The sequence below is a fragment of the Channa argus genome, chromosome 2, assembly GCF_033026475.1.
Source record: "Channa argus isolate prfri chromosome 2, Channa argus male v1.0, whole genome shotgun sequence".
In the NCBI taxonomy this organism is placed as follows: domain Eukaryota; kingdom Metazoa; phylum Chordata; class Actinopteri; order Anabantiformes; family Channidae; genus Channa; species Channa argus.
Window position 1 is genome coordinate 26,731,814 of NC_090198.1, and position 21,277 is coordinate 26,753,090.

The 21,277-nt window shown below is 39.6% G+C and overlaps 1 protein-coding gene across 2 annotated transcripts; it reads right to left on the reverse strand.

Moving 5' to 3' along the window:
* Positions 1 to 502: 502 nt before the first annotated feature.
* On the reverse strand, positions 503 to 18,497 carry fam120b (family with sequence similarity 120 member B). 2 transcript variants are annotated; one of them, XM_067488151.1, is made up of 15 exons: positions 18,411 to 18,497; positions 18,029 to 18,160; positions 17,073 to 17,263; positions 16,785 to 16,918; positions 16,538 to 16,660; positions 16,103 to 16,294; positions 15,632 to 15,896; positions 15,346 to 15,529; positions 15,115 to 15,216; positions 14,206 to 14,378; positions 11,821 to 11,913; positions 8,183 to 8,389; positions 7,878 to 8,025; positions 2,048 to 2,294; positions 503 to 1,468 (listed from the first exon to the last, which is right to left on the reverse strand). In XM_067488151.1, exons 2-15 carry the CDS (start codon positions 18,156 to 18,158, stop codon positions 1,438 to 1,440), a joined length of 2,220 nt encoding a protein of 739 aa, XP_067344252.1. In that variant the 5' UTR covers positions 18,159 to 18,160; positions 18,411 to 18,497; the 3' UTR covers positions 503 to 1,437. The 2 variants fall into 2 exon arrangements, 1 of the variants encoding a protein (XP_067344252.1); XR_010911845.1 differs by lacking the exon at positions 503 to 1,468 and adding an exon at positions 3,606 to 3,813 and having other exon boundaries at positions 2,155 to 2,294.
* Between the last annotated feature and the right edge of the window lie 2,780 nt (positions 18,498 to 21,277).

Below are 21,277 nucleotides of genomic sequence, written 5' to 3' on the forward strand. Positions count from 1 at the left end.
CTATTAAGACTATTGATGTCACAATCCGGCATGTTTGGATCAAATACCAAACCAATACCTTTTATTATTAGTTAGCGGCCGATACTGATTCCCATCCAATACTTTTGTTTACCTACGCTATGTTCATTAAATATGTATCTGACATAACACACTCACACACTAACTGATCTCCACAAATCCCCCAAACTACATAATCAGTGCCCAAAGCATTTTACAATGCTTGTGTCTTGCTCGAGGACACTTTAACATGTGACAGGAGGAGCCGGGAAATGGTCCAACAACTTTAGGATTTGTGAATGACTGCTCTATCTCCTGATCCACTGTCACCCTAATCAGTAACGAGGAGGTCAAACAGATGTTGTACATACGTGCTTGAATGTGGGTTTTGATTGTAATTGAACTGTTGTTTTGTCCTAGGAAACACCAGCGATTCTATGCTTTACATCTGACATTCAAATGTCATAACCTGAGAGTCATTAATACAAAGCAGACTCAGGAGAGATGTGATTTAAAAATGGACAATGATATAAAATTGGCACCTTCCTTGTTCTACGAACCAAAAATCAAGGACACCGATAACAGACAACAGAGACTCTTGTGCTTTGATCTGGTTCTAATGAACAGAATGTGTAGTCGTTATACAATTCCATGTTTGAAACCCAAGTTGATTCTGACCTTCAACATCTGCCTCTTTTTGGATCCGGTGGATTGTGAGCTGCCACAGCAGCAGCGGAGGTGACCACAGAGGGCAATGGTGCTGTGCTTGGCTGTGTCTATGCAGCCTGAGACACCAGTAAATAGGTCTCAGCCAGGTAGAGACACAGAACGATGAAGCACAGAACTGAAGCTGCTAAGAAAACAGCAGTACAACATCATATTTCTGCTCAGTGATTGTCACACTGCCTTTTGCTATATAGGTTCTTTGTTGTGTAGTAACCGCTCTTTTATCTACTGATCAGTTCTGATAACATATTTCAATGATATTTCAGTGTTACTGTTTCTCTAGTTAAAACCATTGCCTACAAATCACTGGATAGACAGAGCTAGATATTGACCCTTTTGATTGTTAAAACAAGCGGCAAAAACAGGCTTGAGGATTAACCGTTAATCCACTTCTCATATGTGAAATGGCTCATTTCTGTCTATGGTAAACAGGTAAAGACTGACTTCAAAATTTTGTCTACAGAGATTTTTTTTAAAGATGCACAATATGAAAAACTTTTTCAATTGTCAAGTTAAATGAACAAGTTTTAATCAATTAATTCTACCTCCTCTTGCCTCCCATTTCTCTGCCTGCAACATTTTCTGACAAACAGTCCAGATGGTACTTGACTAAATATTTGGTTCGGAGAAATTTGATTCCTTTACTTCTTTCATCATGTGTTTTGCTTTCTTGGATCCTTCTCTCTAATCCTCTCCTCTACGTTCAGCGTCAAGTTATGTTCCTGGTGCAGGGGGATGTGACCATCTGAGACAAGAGAAGGAGAGAGGAGAAACAACATTAAAGTAAAGGTATAGAGGCATATTTCAAAGTATTGACATCAACTTCAGCCTTTCTTAACTTTCCAGGGCAGTGTAGGTGGTTTTGTGGGTTAAGACTTAGTTTTTGGGTATCTGAATTCGGGTACGTTTTGACAGGCTCAGTACGTTTCTTTTATTTCCACTCGCACTATTTTATACAGGTAGCAATAATTTCGGACAATGTCAACAACGCAAAACCATTTGACCATTTTATCTAGTCATTTGTGTAGTTAAAACCAACTATGTCTGTGCTCTAAGAGTTGAGGGCAGAGTTGCGATTGTTGAAGGCAGGGAAAAGGGCCAGGGAAGGCATTATTTTACTGTGTTTCCGGAAAGACAGGCAATGCCAAAGCAACAAACTTTACAATGTACAATTCAGATACATCTGGGTACAGGACTCAGGAATTGACATATACCTAATGTTAAAGTGCTCAGGTTGGGACAGAGGAGAAAATTGATCAGTATACCTTTAAAAGAAACACAAGACAAGAAGATGACAAATGTTGTGATAATTTCCAGGAGTTACCTGGGAGCCAGCTGCTGTCTTCCTCTGCTGTAATGAGATCGACCTCTGGACTGTTTCCGAGTACAGCTTACGTTCTGGGGAGCTCCACCATGGTAGTTAGGATGAGGGTGAAAATGTCTCTCTCTGTTCTCGTCTTCACTTGGGTCTCCTCTCGCTTCCCCTCTCTCCCTCCATTGGCCTCCGGGTCGAGAGCCACCTGTAGTCTCTCCTCTCTCCCTCCACCCCTCACTGCTTCCTGAAGGCCAAGCTGAAGAAGAGAACCAAGGCTAGGTTTAAAGAAAATGCATTCTTTATTTTTGTAATATTTAAAAAGACGTGAAACATATTTTATCAATCTGTTTTAATCTCTAAACACTGCAGTTCTGGCAATGACCACTTTATTTTCTCAAACAGTTACCACAGTTTTGATTTGACATAAGGAGTTTGTGTATTTGTGTTTTTGGATATGCTGCCTCGCTGGTTTGATGTCTACTTACTTGATGATGTATGTACGTGTTTCACACTGGAAGACGGAAAGGGGTTTAAAACATGGAGGGGAGAGAAACAGAGTTGGAAAGCTAACAGAAAGAATGAGAAAATAAACATACACTAATGCTAATACTACTTTTGGCACTGCCGGTAGCACTATTACCACTACTAATAAATAAATGATGTTGTGAGCTGTATCTGTGCATCCATCTGATTACACTTTTTTATCTAGAACATTATTTATCATAGTGCAACAATGTGTTTAAATTATGACAGTACAGACGAAAGGTCAAAATTAGGTTCAAGACTGACTGATATCATTAAAGTTAAAGTCACTGTATTGGAATTATTTAAAAAAGGCAAAAGATGACCAGTTTCACCCATTTAATGATGCCAGTTCTGAATAAACAATCACCGTGAATCCATCACACTACTCTTCTCATTTCTGGCCATCAGGCTTTCATCTGGATTAATAGTCTCTGCAAAAATCCTTTTTTTAGTCATGAAAATTTTACCTTATGGAAAAACAAACCAAATATTGAGGTTCTTTAAACATGGCTTTTCTGATTTTTTTTTTCTTTTTTTTTTTTGGTCACTTCAAGGCAACAGAAACAAGCAACAGATGCAGCACTTACACAGGATTATCACATTTAAGTTGACAAAGCAAACATGTTGGCAAACAGTTTTCTGTTTACACATCAAGCAGCAGTAGCTTTTATTCGGAGTCATGTTTCTGGCAACCTGATAACAATGACAACGCTGTGAAGCCAAAACAACAAACTGAAAAAAGTTCTACATCACTTTCTCTGCATGTTCATCACTACAGGTAGAAGTCCAACATTTAACCACCATCATACATTTCCTTTATCTCTTCGTGCTCTGTTTCATTAAACAGGCTGGTAAAAGTGAGTAGTAAAATGATTAAAGCAGGTTTGACCTCTATAAAAGCCCTGCACACACTCCCATGTCTTGCTTTCAGGCTCTGTGTTTTTAGACAGCTTCTAGCTGTGTCATGTTTTATCCTGCTACTGCTATGGTACATTTATACCATGTATGGCAATGTGAATACTCTACTACACAAGCTTCTTACATTTTATATGGAATAGAAGAATAAACTTTTTTTCTCTGGCATGTCCTCGATGTGGAAGGACAGTTATGGAGTGATTAGTGGGGCCGCCTCACAGTTGGAAGGTCCCTGGTTAGAATCCCCAGTCAGCTGTGCCTTTCTGTGTGGAGTTTGCATGTTCTCCTCGTGCTTGTGTGGGTTTCCTCTGGGTATTCTGGTTTCCTCCCACAGTCTAAAGACATGCATGTTAGGTTAGCTGGTGACTCTAAATTCCCCATAGGTGTGAATGTGAGTGTGAATGGTTGTCTCTCTGATCCTGAACAGGATAAGCAGTTACAGATAATGGATGGATGGATGTGCTGCATGTTTAATGTTGCCATGGACTGTCTCTGTTACACTACTGTTGTAAGAAGAACTGCCTTGGTAATGATTAAACTTATTACTGATTTGTTTATACAGATTTTCCTGTTGTTGTACAATTGTAACAAAAATTACAACTGCTAAAGGTTAACTTTGGTCATTTTCTTCATTGTTGATTCTTGAACCAGTATTTTGTTGAAAATACAATGAATTGAAAAAATGACTATAGAAATCCATTATCCTAATTTTCCTTGTGACTTATTGATTCGGGTATTTAAAAAGTATCTATCTATCCATTTATAAATGCCATTGATTCGTTAATGACTGCTTTGTTTAAGCTTTCTTTAGCCCTGATGGGAAAATACAGGCTACTAAGAACTGAATGGATTTATATCTCAGGGTAGGCTGTTGAAATGTAGTTTCTTGGAAAGAAATGTAACAAAAACTTTCTGGTCAAAACACAGCTACTGTGTGCATTATACAGTGTTCAGTGATCATCCATCAGTCTGCTGATATACGTACAGTGGCCTGCACAATTTATTCTTTTTAAACTCTGGGGTTGGACTTTTAAAAAACACACCAGTCAGTGATGAGGTAGTCTTGACATGGTTAGGTATCCCACTCTCTCTCTCTTTAACACACACACACAGAGCTTTCCTTTAAAGTCTTTCCACAATTATTTCAAGGCTACCCACAGACCAGCAAAAAATAAAAGTGGTGAACATACACACTCATCAAGGCTGACAAAAAGCTGAAAGCTAAATTATCCCAAGAATAAAGCTGCATGCTTACAGCGCTCCTTTAACTCATCTAAATAATAGGAAACCTTACTATGGTGAAACATGTTTTTTGTTCCATGACAGTAACTAACTAAAAAGTCTCCCCTACCATTAAAACACATCCTTTCATTCACAGAAACCTGTCACAAACTTTCATTTAATCAACTTTGACAGATGTGGTGGATTTTAAGCACCGCTCAAAATACAACTTCCAATACAAGTCCAACTTTAGATCTAACAAAAAGGGAGCTGTAGCCCTGGTAGACTAAATCAGGCTGCCATCAATCAACTGCCTGAGTGTGAAAGTGCAGAAAAAAAGCCCATCAAAGCACATGCTCCACATAAATGAACAGTGTGTCAGTCAAGCCACAAGTACCAAAATGTTTAAAAGGCCTATTTCAGCTGTTGTTATGTCTTTTGGTGAACTTTCTCAGATTGAGATACAAAAGAGGGAGACAAATAAGATTAGAGAAATATTATAGATTACAGTAAATATAGTGTGTCAGAAGACAGTTTGAATGTGTGTTAATCAAAACAAATGTCACCAGAACACAGATTAGGAGCGAGTAGAAGGACAATGCTGCTTTCAGACCTACACAACAAACATGATACAATGTGAAAACACGGTTGTTTTCATTCAAGTTTTGTCTTCTTTGGACAGAAATATACTGAAGAGACATATGACAGCAACTATACTGGATTCAACGTTGGAGAGTAATTGCAAGGGCAGGCGGGCAGAGGAGATATTTGCTGAAGAGACTAAACATAAGGCCTGGTTCCAAACAAAAACCCAAACCGGGCCCTCAGTGATACCACATAGCGCCACCACTGCTCTCACGCACGCAGACACACACACACACAACATTTCATATCCCCACAGCTCTGTAGTAATGATTGGTGTCTGCGTCTGGCAGAAATGAAACACTGAGGCATTAGGAGTGTATAGCCTTCCATATGTAAGACCAGAAACATCCTCGTGAGAGCCACAAGGGTCGACTTGGGCAAAAAGCAGACAGTTCGGCGCAAATCTAAGAGTCCGAGCCAACATGGCACGCAGGGAAACGGTCACAAAAGGTTTACAAGTCACAGGGTTGAACAGAAACTACAGGCTCACATTTCATAAGCGACCGCTGAGTCGCTGTCTGAGGATTTAGCAGTAAACTTCAAACGTGTCCTTGACAATGACGCTCACATTTATGCAGAACCACCAAGTAGGTATGTGAGAGGGTGAATGTGTTTGATCATTTGATAAACTGGACATGTGGACAGAAAGCAACGGTGATACATGGGAAAACAACAGGGAGAGAATGAAGAAGAGTGAAAGATTGGGGAACAACTCAGGGGAAGGGGAGACACAGAAGAGAGAAGTCTGTAATCAGTTAGTCTTGTTGTGTGTCTTAAAATAGAGCTCTCCCAGCCTATAAACAGTAACCTACTATTACTAGTGCACTGACAAAGCAAGTCTTAGACCCGAATGTGTCTGTGTGTGTGTGCATGCACATGCTGGTATGTGTTAAGGCCACAGCACACATGGAGCTTGTTAAAGCACAGCCCTCTGGGTAATGTGGTTCTGTGAGGGGCACCAGGGAACTACAACCACAGATCAACTGTAAGATTAAAATGCAGCTTGTCTGTTTGGCTCGAGGAGTATTTTCATCAGCTTTTCATCAAAACTACAGCTTGTTTCTGCCACTCAGTTCACTGGAGGCTTTTTACTGCTATATACTTTGGACAATGATTAAAAACACAGACAAGGTCTGAAACATCCAAATGAAGTACTGGAGGCTTCAAGAAAAACTGTAATTTTCTAAATTCATTGTATTACTGGGTAATGTTTGACAATCTGGAAGATGTCGTAGGCCTCTGTTGCTGTCCGAAAACCATTTAAAAACACATCTGCCAGACACACTGCTCCGTCGGGGGACATGTTTCTTTAGTCTAAAATGCTTGGTCAAGAATCAAAACAAAAAAAATTCCCCAATATGGTCTGAATCACCATAAATCCTCCAGAGATCATGCGTATATGCTGTTGACACTTGCGTACTTCCGAATGCTGTAAAGGTTATTGTGTTTTAGTGCATTTGGGGAAATATCTTTCTCGAGCAAACGTTTTGGAATGAAAAAGTAGATCACCAAGAGGAGCGGAGTGTCTGGCTGATGCTCTTCTCATCATTTCTGGATAACAACAGAGGTTTACGGCACAGATGAACGAGCTGATCCAGGCTGCAGACTGACATTAGTCATGAGTAGAGGCATTTCATTGTTGGTATTCGTGTATGTATTCAGATTGTTGAAATACTACTACTTTAAGTTAAGTTACCTTTAAAACTACATCTTAGCATTACTTTTATACCGTAATTGTTCTCTTTGTATTTTTGAGTTTGTTCAGAAAGTTTAGGATGTAGATACAGGAAACATGGAAGAGAAAGAGACACACGACAGCGGTCCCCCATCAGATTTGCACAAAGTCCACTGTGGTTGACATGTGGTACGAGTCCTAACCACAAGGCCACAAGGGCGTCCTAGAAACACATAAAAAAAAAATAACCTAACTCAGGCCAAGACTTTTTTCTCTCCGTGACCTTTATTTAACCAGGATGGTCTAGAGATCAAAAAGGCTTTTTCTGAAGAATCCTGGCAGCATAATTATGCTAGAAGAAACAAAACAGAAACAGCATTTATAGACACGTTGTGTAAGAGTGTGGAAGGGGAAAACATAAAAGGCATTAAATCACTTCAAAAACACACAATATCTCAAGAAATCTAAAGTTATTCATTAAAACAACTGCAAGTGCTCATTTAAATACTTAAAATAGTCCTGATGTTGTGCTTCGTTATCATTAAAGATAAAAGAGGAAGTGTGGAGAATTTGTTCTGTCTCCAGACTTTGGGTCCAGCTAAGCTGTCTGTTTGTAGGTTGTATCCATCTTCTCATTTTTTAATTCAGAAAGCAAATAAACATACGTCCAAATATGTCCAACTTTTGGTATAAATCATTTTTGATTGACATCTTCACAAACAAAACTTTCTTTACACAGGCCCCACAAATGACAAGCAGCTCGGTAATAAGATGACAACTGTTCACACCACTAAACAAAAGGGGAAGAAGCATTGATGTGAAAGGAAGGTGTCTGTGTCATTCAGACAGATGTCTCACCTGTGTGTCTGTCTCTGTGTCCTGGTGCAGTTTTATGACTGTACTCTGGTGCACTGCATCTGGGGCTGGACTGCAGGACTCTGCCTCTCTTCCTGCAGGTTTCTGTGAGTTTTTCTCTCAGGTGGAGAAACACAGACAAACAGGACGACTCGAGAGAACAGGAAACATGCAAAGTAAACACACGGTGTTGACAATGAAACGTTTTGAAATCCTGCAGTTGGAAAAATAGGACCAACATCGTCTGACTTCCCTCTTCAACATGCGACCACGCACATTCCCCTTATTCTTTTCATGTCTCTACTCACATCGTTGTCCAGCAGCACGGTCTTCTCAGTGCCGCCATGTGCCAGCAGGTATTTTGAGTGGAACAGTCTTCCATCAAAGCTGTGCCAAGGCATCAGGGCAGCGCTAGGCAGCGGGCAGCCACTGGCACAGTTGGCACCCAGCAGGTGGCTCAGTCCTCGGACGTAGAGAGATCCCAGCTGCACCGCACGACTAGAGACGAAAGGCAGCTAAGAGCGTAAAAAGAAAGTTTCTTCTTAAATTTTCTTTGCTGTTACTGTGCTATCAAAGACTAGATGGATGTGATTTGATTTATGAATGTTGTTTTAAATTATTATTTTTTGCCTATGTACAGTACTTTGTCTCGTTTAAAATGTGCCACATAAGTGCAGCAGCAGCAGGAAGTCTGTCCTAAGCTATGACAGTAATCACCTTCAGCTCGAAGTTTTAGATGTGCATCTCAGACAAACTAGCAGCAAGATCCGAGACATCAACCAAAATCTCCTGTACTGAAGCATCATGCTTCATGAGTTCTTTTTCTTCAGTTTGCTTATCGTCACCAACCGGAACAAGCTCCTTAAATCTTCACTCACAGTTTGCTCAGTTATGCCAATTGCAGCAAAGTGTGTTAGTGATGTTGCATTTAGAATTTCTTCGAAATGATAACATTTCGAATAGTGAAGCAGAGATGTACAAAATTAAGTTAAAAAGAATGTAAAGAACTAGTTCATTTATACATAGGAATAAATATGTATGTGAAGAAAAAAGCACAGTGGTCCTATGTACATAATTAATAGTAAATATGTACGTAATTTAACAAAATTCAAAATGATAAATGACCAAACGTCTACACAGTCGAATCAGTTTACTAGTGTAAATATAGGTGTAATCAGATTCTTGTGATAAAAAGCAGGAAAAGATAGAAAAAGAAAAAAGGTTCAATAAAGGATGATGAAGAAGTGGAGAACAAGTTGACTGTAGTGACAGCAGGCAGTGACAGTTCTCTCCGTGTGTGTGCGTATGTGTGTGTTCTCTGCTCTCACCTGTCTTCTGGCGGACAGTGCTGATAACAGTGATTACGTGTACACACACACACACACACACACACACAGCCCTGCCTGACACCTGCTTCCAGTCAAACACAGCTTCACCTACTGAGAACAATGAACCACAGGACAGAGACAAAAAGCTTGAAGGCACACACTGACACAAAGAGAGCGAAGAAAGACTTAGAGGGTTGTGTGAGGAGAGATAGAAAAAGAGAAAACGGTGGAGTGTTTAAAAAAAAAAAGTTAAACAACATGAGAACACAGAAGTGAGACAAAGACAGAAACATGAGTCTGCGTGCGTCCAGCCTGGTGGTGTGTGCTTGGTGTAAATAGCTCCATGTGGTGAACGTCAGCCAGGACAGACAGGCGACTGTCGCCAGCAAACTGTCTCTGTCATACACATACAGACACACACACACCACAATCACATTCCCATGGGGAGGAATGTTGCAACGAAACCAACACATCTCAAAACCTACCCACAACCCCTTTCCCCTAAACACACACACGCCATATAGCATGTGACTCATTGCTACTCAATTGAGTTGTCTGTCTTGTTGACATTATACATTCTATAGCCCCTTATTCACAACTAAACCCAACCCTAAAACTAACCTACCTGATCCCCAAACCTCAAGTTAGTTCATGTAAGAAAGTGTGGAAAGGTCAAAAATGTCCTCACAACAATGATATAAAACGTTGGCATACAAGCACAGAATGATATTTACATACACACACAGACCCACACAAACTGCACTTATACACACTCTAATGTAGAAAAACAAATTGTCAAACTTTGTGCGTACATTTCTGCATATTCACAAATATGTGTGCGAATTATTAAAATTTTATATACACAAGTCTCAAAATCTGCAAAATTCATTATAATAACACACACGCAAAACAAAGATTTTGTGATAAATAAAATGAATTAGAGAAGTGTGCGGCACTGTAGCTAATCCATACACTTAGCTAACCCTCCTCCTACGGCTCTAATGCTCTGCCAGACAACATATTCAAATCAACGCCCAGCCCTAATTATTGTGCAGAAAACAGACGAGCAGCAAAAATACAAATTACTAGACGTGAGTATGGTAATTAAGCAGTAAAAATAAATGGGGCTACAACAAGCAACTAGCAGCATGATCATTTTCCCAGAGAATGGGAGAGCACAGCTGACTTCCTGGTATCTGCGAGCGCTGACATGATACAAGCTGACTAAAGACTTTATAAGACCAAAAACTGATAAATGTGGTTGTGTTTTGAAAAAATATATGGTTTTCATGAATTAAAATAACCTGCAGCCTAAATTTCCTTTTTCATCTGTACATTGTTGTGCAAAACTGGTTGGAACATCTCACAGCTACTGAGGTTTATTAATTCATCGCACTGCATACCCCTGCTGTTTATTGTAAACCTTTATTACCTTTATTTATCTTTAATGTATTTTGCTTTTGTGTTGGTGTGGTTCTTTTCTGGGGTGGTTCTGTCATTTCTTTGGTGCCGAAAGCAGCTGCAACAATGCAAAGTAATTTCCCTCTGTGATTAATAAAGTTGTTTCAAGCTAAAAAAAACTTCCATATCATGATTGTCTGTAAGGATGGAGTAAGGCACATCATCTGTGAAAGACTGCATGGGAAAAGAATTCCACAAGAATTTAGGGATTTAATCATCCACTGTACGTGATTCAATTTAAACGATTCCGAGAATCCAGAGAAATCAAGGTTGGACTGAGATGAAGTAGAAAACTGTCCTGTGGTCTGAAAAGTCAAAAATGGAAATGATGTGTCCTCATGCTTAAGATCAAAGGGAGCAACTGATCAACACTATTCTATATTTGGCGCAACATCCAGTATGTTTCCATGCAGACAGCATCTTTTTCCGGGAAGGCCTTGATTATTTTAGCAAAGATAATGTCAAACCACATTCTGCAACCATCTGGTTCAGTAGTAAAAGAGCCTAGGTGCTAGGCTCAGTTTTGTTAAAGAAGAGCAGATGCAACACAGCGTTAGAAATTCCTCTGCCTGCCGCAGCTTTTCTTTTTTTAAAGTGTTGCTGGCATCAAATTCAACATGAGCAAAATCTAAAAAAAAAAAACAATCACATTTCTCTGCTTCAACCATGTTTCAAATCATATGCAAATCATTGCACTCTGATTTTATTCATATTTTAGATATCCTACATTTTCTAGAAATGTTTGTTCCTTAAATCAAAACCAAACTCAAAGACACATTCAAATTCTAAGAAGATAACCACATAAAAAAAGTAATGTCTGCAAATAAACAAGAAATAAACAAATTCTACTAAAAAGTGCTCCTCCAGAAATAGAAGTACAACTTCAAATTTTAAGTTGGACTACTGAGAACATTCTCTAAAAAGCACTTTTTATAGTAGTAAAGAAGTACAAGTACTTTACTTATTTCTCTGGGCAAGTAACTCTAACTGTGTCTCTGAGTACTTTAAAAACAATGGGAACCTGATGCTGAAGTAACTAAATTAATCTGAGTCACGTAAATAAATAAATGTACTTATTTTATCTATGAATGTAGTGGAGTAAAAGTAAAGTATTACAAAATGGAGTATATGTGTTTTTATATTTGCTTTTACCTAACCTCGATATGCTGAAGCTCTCGGAGGGATTTCAGTCTCAGACACACAGCCTGACTCAGGTAAGAATCTACATCCTCTAGAGACAATGTCTGCACCTGAAAATGCACACACACACACGCGCACGCACGCACGCACGCACGCACGCACACACACACACACACACACACACACACACACAAACACAGAATAATATATGGTTAACCAATACAATCACATCCCAGTTTGTCTTCTGCGTGGGTCCAGTTGTTTTGTCTGCTCTTTATGCATCAGTTCAACAGAAAAAGAAACAATGTTGAATGCAGAAAAAAAAAAACCTTCCTGGTTGTGTTCAAAACAAACAAACCCCGAAGCTATTTAAACAGAATGTGAATGCAGCAGTGATTAGACAACAACAGCTACTGCTGGCTCTCTGCCTGCGTCTTCCTCATCTTTGTCTACTCGTCCAATGTTCCATCTGACCAGTAGCTCATTTGACTGTCTCTTGGCTATTTATTCATTTAAATCACTGGATTCCACTGTCCTGGTGTCTGTCACATCAAATGTTTGTTGGTATCCATTAATGCCTGCTCTTCTTGACTCTTTCTACATGCAGCACTATATTGTAAAATATCTTGCAAAAATAAGTGTCACTAACAAAGGCCTAGTATTTGTAAAATGTTTGTGCGTTACTTTTGTAAAAACAACACAGGTTCTTCATAGCAACCAAATATAATTATAAGAACTCTTTGAAGAACTAATCAGACTTATAGGCTGCAATTTTACAGTGATCTGAGGTTATGGTGGAAACATTTTACAGTTGCTTCATAAGCACATTTTAGAACCTTAGGACCACAATTGAGATTAAATTCTTTGAATAGAGAACTTTGAAAAGGAGACTTTATTGAGTAAATTAAGACTCATCTGGTACATAGTTGATAAATTAGCACATACTTTTTGTTTATCTTTTGCCGAGTGATGCATGAACCTTTATCCAGGCAATGTGATCCTTTGATCTCTGTTGGGGTAAAATACAGTCTGAAGACGTCAATGCAAAATGAGACATTACAAGAAGATTGCAAACAGCACAAATGTTTATAGTTAAAACTCCATAAACACAATAAGGACAGGAGAGCGTTGAGGTGCATTCAGAATTGCCCTTGGCTTGTTTTTAGATCCAGTAAGAGGAATTAAAAGGACCAATGTCTGTGGTTGAACTAAGCACTCACTCTTTTAGTTATCCTTTGTTAAACAGCAACAGCAAAACCATATATTTAAAGGATAACTTCCGTCATTTTTTAAATTTATTCGTATTTTCAACAATCCCCATACAGACACCGAACCCAACCATCAATTGCCTACGCTCACATTTAGACTCTGTCAGCCTGCAGCCTAAATGTACTTTTCATCTGTACTACAGACCTCCATTGTTGTGCAAAAATGCTCAAAAACAGATCCGCCAGACAAGCTGCTCCAGTGGGTGACATGCATCTTAATTCCAAACTGAGAGGTGGAAGCTTTTTAACAAAATTTGCACATGTAAGGTTGATGATCTTTCTTCAGACTGCTACACAACATTATGGGAAATCAGAGTATGTTAACGAGTTATGTGTTCATTATAAAACACCATGTGTTTTATAATGAACTGGAGCTGTGTGTATGTGGATGATGCGTTAATAATAATTTTTCTACAACAATGTAGGTCCACGGCCAGGACGCATAAGCTATTGCAGGTTGTAAACTGACAGACTTTATCTATAAGTAAAGGCTGTATGGACATTGTTAAAAATATTAAAAATCAAGAAAAATGACTAAAGTCAAACTTTAAAACTACAGAAGGGAAAAAAGGGAAAAAAATGTAAAAGTACAAATCAATATTGTATAAGGCCTTTGACCAGACAAACATGCTGTGGACAGATGTGGGTGAGTGCTGATGGCATTAAAACCACGCTCAAGAGGGATAATGGCTAGAAAACATCACAAAGCAAACTGTCAACATGTCCTGTTTAACTTCATATCACACGTTGACAGAAGACAAAAATAATTGTTATCCATGTGTTATTTATGTTATTCCCAAATCAAAAGCTGTCTTGTTCGTTTGTCACCAAATACATTTTGCCATTCATTTTCTGTTTACATAAATCAGGTGAAGCTTTAGTACACCTACACCAGCTTATCTTGGCTCAAAATACCTAAATACAAACAAACCCTATTATACTTAGCTGTTTCATTTTACAGCTTAACTTATTCATTGAATGCCTAACAGATGTTTACATAATTTTTTCTGCATGGCTGCCCAATAAGCCCCGAGCTAAGGCTGGATGGAAGGAGTTGCTCTGTCATGTGTTTTCTTCCTTCAGGTGTTAGTAACCAGTGAAAACTATCGAAACAGAACAAAAGGTTATTGCTACCTGGAGGACTATGTAAGTCACCAGACACAGGGCAGCCAGGAGAGAGTCTTCAACAGCTCCATACAGCTCTGAGAATTCCTGGCAGTCAAATATTGAAAGGAAGGATGTCAGGCGCAGGGCAGAAACCTCAGGACCACTGCCAAACCACAACAGGTCCAGACTGGGACGATCACCTACAAATGTAGACAGATTTAGGGGAAAAAAGATGCCATGTATTATTATTATTATTACGTTTATTTATCAAGGATCACGTACAAGAACATTCTTGTCATACAATGAGATAATTTTATCAGATTTAACAAATGGCTTATTTCCATCTGCAGTGTCTGGGCAGGTACACATAATACACAATAAAAAATATGTAGTCAAACATAATTTCATAAATACAAATTCAAATTGCACAAGAACTCTTGCGTTCCAACACTACACATTCTCTGCCTGACTACCACATGCACACACACACAATCTCCCCTTCATCCTCTTAAGCAATCAAAATGTTGACTATGTAGACATCAGACACAATAAAAAGAAGTCTACAAATATATTTAAAGTAATAGTAAGATTGTTTCGTTTCTTAATGCTCTTAAATGAGAAGTCGGATTGTGCAAAAACAAAACTTGTTTGACTTTGAGGCCCTGGTCATCTGTTCTAAGCGTAGTTGTACAAAATTGGAATCTGAACACCAAACAAACATCAGATCACAAGATTGTATTTTTAAAATTCAACATTAAGAATTTAATCTTTAAGGTACTAATGACATCTTTAAGGTAGCAGTGTATTCTGCTCGACTACTTTTTAGGGTTGTTTGAACTTCATCAATAGATTGGAAACGGTTTAATCTGGATTCTGTTCTAGCCTGAGCCTAACAATGCAGAACCACGTATGATAAGAAACTTGCAGATACAGCACATGGGAGGCTGACTGGGACAGGGTGGACCATGTCAGGTTCCTTCAGGGAGTTGCCAGGGTAGACAAACCATTCCTTAATTACTGGAAGGTCCACAGGGCTGCCTGAAAACATACGAAAACATCACACCACTGTGTGGAGAAGACAATAAACATTCCTGTCTTTTAAATTTGACTCTGCGCATGGTGGGGTGCATTTATGACCTAATATATGAATTGAGTTTTCTGTCCTACCATCACGCCCGAGCAGAAGCAGCAGTCCGTAGATGTGCTGTCTGCAGGCCTTGTAGACAAGAGCTTGAGGCAACAGTTCAGCATCCTCCTCATCCTCCAAAGTGTTGCTACATTCAATAACACCCTCACATACAACACCATAAACCATGAAACCTTCTGCTGCTACATGCTTCTCTCTACAATCCTAGGGAAAAGCACACAGCAAAACGTATTTAGCCAATCTGGGATTTGGCACTGTCAAAACTGAAGAAACGTCCACGTTATGTGTAGCTGATACATAACATACCTTTACTATTTGTGGACTAACATATTTCTCAAAAGCAGAAAAAAGTGCCGTTCTGTGCCCACACTGAAGAGCTTTCTGACCAGGTAATAAGTAGGAGCAGATGCCCCTCTTCAGTAGTTCTTTTTGACGATCTGTTAGATTTAAAGACTGCGGGATATACACAGTTTCTTCCTCCTCTCTGCCCCACAAAGAGCTCACAAGCTGGGCTACTGCCAGCACCATCTGCCCCTGAGGAGCACCAGAGTGTGGTGCAGGATTGTTTTTCCTGGGAAACAACAAAGCAAAGTTGTCATCATCTGAAGTTTAACTAGTTAGACTCACTGTACGTAAACAATATTGGAGGGTTGCATCAGGAAGGGCACCCGGCGTAAAAACTGTGCCAAAACAACATGCGGACAACGATCCGCTGTGGCGACACTGAACTCACAGGAACTCACAACAGAACAAATCCCAAAGTTAAACCTCAGATACCTGTATATTGCCATTGCATTTTTCCTGATGTGCTGCATCTGCTCCTCTGACACCACATCATTCCCAAGGAGACAGGCCAGCAGTGGCAGCTGGTTAACAGCCAATCCAATGGCTTGACAGAACCTCTGACGGTCGTACAGGACAGTGGTCAGGCTGTTTATCCTTAGCTTTGCCACTGAGAAGTAGGGAGCACTTTGAAACACAAAAATACATGTTCAGATCAATCAGTTGATTTTAATTTATCATCCCCAGATTATCTCATACAAAACCAATTTCCAATCTATGACCGTATCATCAGTCCAAGTCCTACTGCAGGTTACCTGGTCCAACAATTTTTACTTTGGATTTAGCTTGTAAAGTCCACTCTGTCTTTTGACTGTTTTTACTGGCACCTGCCATTTACTCACCAGGTTTCACATGATAAATTTTTCAAACCTGTCATAAATGATGAAATCGGAGTCCTGTCCCAGTATACCCATGCTGCCGTGCTGACGAGAGTAACTGGCAATCTCATAGTCAGCCTCCTGCTGAGAGCAGAAGACTTCCTGACCCAATGACCTGGAAACAATAGTAAAATATGTAAGAAGCTAAATCAAACATCATCTAATTATATACATTCTTTTCAATACATATGTATGTCCAGGAGGTTTACTGCATTTTAATCAGAATAATTAATGCTGACCTGAGAGCAAAGCGTGTGAATGTTGCCAGGCCAGAGGGAAGACAGAAGAGCTCTCTACCAGGCTGCCCTCCATGCGACTTTATGTGACTAAACATTTTACAAATGTCCCTGTTCACTCGGCGTCTCCTCTTTACCTGTAGACAACCGAAGAAGATCAACTGAGTAAACTATAGGATCCAGGAAATCAATTCAGATTTTAAACTGAGAAACAATAAATACTGTGACATTATTAAAATCAGCAGATAATAATTGGGGGTTAAGGTTAGTTCACAGTGCTTTTTTCCTCACCCACTCTGGTCTCTTCTGTTCTTCTACCACCCCATCAAAGAAGAAGACCAACCGGATGCCTGCTAATGTAAATGCCTCCACCCAGGTCTTCAGGACATTCATGTATTCCCTCCACTGTCCCCCACACACCCAATCCTTACATGAATACCAGTGACGCAGGCAGGCCATTCCATCCACAACGAGAGTGGGTCCTATATAACAGGGGAAAACACCAAAGAGCAAGTTTGAATGTGAACAAACTGACCACACAGATATTCCTGATTTTTGTTTTTTCGTCCTTTCGGCACTTCCTGACGCAACCCTCCTCACATTTCTACAGGGCTTGGACCAGCACTGCACAGCTGGGGAGGGGAAGGGGCTCTTAGGGGTTCAGTGTCTTGCCCAGAGACACTTTGACATATAGCCGGGACCGAGGATCGAACCACTGACCCTGTGGTCTGTGGACGACTGCCTTTTTTTTACCAAATGAGACCCTCGGATCAGTAAATATTTTTTCCTCAGTGCTGGCCATTATGTTTATGGGGACTATCACAAATAAGTGACAACAATTTCACATTTTTATGTATCCATGTTAGCTGGATTTGCATGTTTCTAAATTACTTTACAACTATCACTTATACTGATTCTCTGTATGAAGCTGTGAACAGCAATTTTGGCATTTGTACTTGTATTTGTATGTAAATATCAAGGTTTCAAAATTAAGGATAGCACAGCACACTTATAATAGCTACCACTAATAAAATGCTTCAAGTATTTATATCACTTATGGTTAGAAAAAACACACACAAAAAAAAATGTCTTGTTTACCATCATTTTTTCTTCAAGACTTACTGCTTTTTTTTTTTCAGAATGTCTTCTTTAATAAATTAAAAATGATTTGAGCCAAGATCTGTTTACATCTGTGGGAATCAGCATTTACAGTGCACAGTCACACTACACACTCAGATAAACTCAACTGTTGGCTATGGTCGTGCAGCCCTGCTGGCGTTTGGCAGCATGTTGTCTGGCCAAGTCGCTCAGATTCACCGTCACAGAGGCTTCGGGAAAGCAGGAGTCCAGGAAATACTGAAGACCCTTTACACCCATTTCTACAGACAAGAAGCAGGGAAGAGGAAGATGTTAAAATGTCCCAGTTTAGTGGGCTGCCAATTTCATTTCCCAATTTCGTACCATGCTACATTTGCTTAGTAGGAATCGAGCTGGATGCTAGCTGTTAGCTTTGAGCAGCTAAACTAATTCATTCCGACCCAGCTGTGATTTCTACCGTTATAAACCAACTTGTTTTATGTGTGCAAAGATCCTTATCTCCTAGAATCTCATGACATAGGAAAAACTTACTTTAAAATCTTGGTTTACATGGGGAGCATCTGTCTGCCTTGTGTTTACTTGGTGTAAATGCAAATTACTTCCTGTGATCTGCACGTGACGTTATCACGTTGCAAAACAAAGCACACGTGATAGGCGCATGTACAAAGTTAAAATACAACAGGTAAAAGCCACGCATTGAAAATTGTTCTAAAATACACATTTAATCAACAGAACCCCTGGGGTGTTCTAAGAGATATTCAGGGACGTTTGCAGAGTTGCTTGGAGTGTTGGTCAGGACAATGAATTTACCAGTAACTGTACCGGTGACCTTACAACAACAAGTTTATTTATACCACAAAGTTTTCAAATTTGCAGACAATTGTGATTGTGGGGACATTGTACACATTTATATTTTATATTATTTGTTATTTGTTATTATTATTAGATTATCAGGCAAATAAAAAGGCTTTGCCACACTAATTTATGGTGTTTTCAAATAACAATTTCAAATCCTAAAGTAATCTTTAGGCACCAAACTGTTTTGTTTTTTTTCTGAATTCTAGAGGGTTAATGTCTCATTTGCAAAACTACTAACAGCATCTGAGAAAAAACTGAACTAGTTGTGAGGAGTTTTACATCATGTTTTTATGTACAAACATAATTTGAAAAGTAACAAAAGAGAGTACTACTAAAAGCAACTGTCAGATAAATGCAGTAGAGAATATACATTTCTGTCTGAAATGTTAAATTACAAAAGTTAAATTATAAAGTAGAAAAAAAGAAAAGAATACTTTTCTTTCTTTATCATAAAGTTACACTTAAGTACACTACTTCCTTATTTTTGTACACGGCTGTAAAAAACTTATTTACTTAAAAAGCTTAATTTCAGCTAAAATAAAAAAAAAGTATCCATGAGATACAAATTAGATACTTAGTTTAGATTGTCAGAGTACTAATTCTGCTCTGATTAAAAAGCATCCTAACATGGCATGAATGAGAACGGACCTTGGAGGTTTATTGTTGACTCAGTCCTCCTATAATAACTCTCCAGGCTAGGATCAGAGACCGGCTAATTGCTCCAGCTCTCCTGCTGGAGAAGGGGGAGGGGGGGAGGGGGGTGCTCTCTTCTTTGCAGTCACAAGCTATTAGGTCTACCTTTTCAACACAAAGCACCCCCATCCCTTCCACTCTATTGTCTGAGCAGAGCACGGATAAAGAATAGGGACATATGCTGGCTGTCAGTCCAGCTGTCAGCATCTGTCGTTCCTCAGCCAGATGCTCTATGGACCTGGGAGGACAATCCACCCCTCCCGTTCAACTGATCTTCATAGAGGGAGGAGCTCTGTTGTAAATCGGCACCCCATTGATGACACTGAAAATTTATGACCACTGGGCTTGTGCAGACTACATGTATTTTGGTTTCACTCAGAACCTAACGCACATTTTATTGGTGTCCTTTCTCTAATTGCCTCTGGCTGTGGCTACTTCACCTCTACTTTAAGTTGACTTTTAGCACCGCAGATGTATTTGGGAAATACGGCTCTGAACCTGTGCAGATTTTGAATCAACAGCTGGTCTGCCCATTAATCTCTTCACCCACTTCCCTCACAGATTTATGTCCAGAACTGATAACCTGTAGAGCAGGAGTTCACATTCTCAGACTTGAATCTGTGTTGCTGTTCGGATCATCCTGAGCTTATGTGAGCAACACAACGAGAATGCCCTACCACAATTCAAGCTGTACAACACAATACACAAGCACAAAAGAAATGACAATACCTGAACGGCTTACACATACATATCATATTGTATGTAGATTGTTGGGAATTATACAGTCATACTTAAAATTCAAAGCTCTCTATTATGACAGGAAATTTGCCAAAGAAACAGTCACTGGGTGCCTTGGAACAGTTACTCGTCCTGCAAGGAAGCTCCGATTTTTGTCTTGAGCGGTCCGTCAGCAGTGCTTGATTGATCATTTATTCCCTGTGAGTGGTGTGAAAGTAGAAATTCTGAAATGTGGGGATGTTAGATGGACAAATGGGGATGCACGAAGATGTGGGATGGCTTACTCATGATGCAACTGAAAGAAAAATGAAAATGTCTTTTTTGTTCCAATTCAAAAACCCTAAATATCCAGTTTAATATTACAGAAGAATATAGAATAGTGGAAAATATTCCCATTTGTCAATCTGTAACCCAGCTTTGATTAGTTTGTTTGTCTTTTGACATTTTGCATCAAGAATAACCGTCAAAACAATTAGCAGACTTTCAGAATTAGATTCTGTCATCTGACTAATCATAAAGCATGTTCAACAAAGAAAGGATTAGTCATTCCTCCTTAGTAGGAGCTTTAATTGTTTGAACTGGATGTTTTAGTAATTCTGCAAATTTCTGCTGAGTTGCCAATTTTGTTTTCAGGCCTTTTCAATATAATATGAATAAGTCTGTATAGGACCAGGAAAATGTGTCAAGCAGCCCTGAGATGGCGCTTACATAATCCTACAAACCATTTTCAGCAGCCAGTGTTTGGGCCTGTTGACTATTCACACTGGATCTTTACAACTTCCTTCTCCTCTTCAATCTCCTCCCATCTAAGCCCCCCCCACCCCACAACCCTGCTTCTGACCAAAGCTTGACTCAGGAGAAACAGAGGCAGATGTTCCAGGAGAGCACGACTGCCCTTAGCACCCACCGCCCCCCACCCCTTCATTCACAACACCTCCCATTTGTACTGGATCAGCAGTTAACCCCCGGAAAGAATCGTCCATAGAAGCACACAAACACACACTCACACGTACAAAGAGCACCGCTGCCCAAATCTGTACCAGCTCGACAGTTGTCCAGCTGAATGAGCAGCGCACACACACACACACATACACACCGAGTGCTGTCCA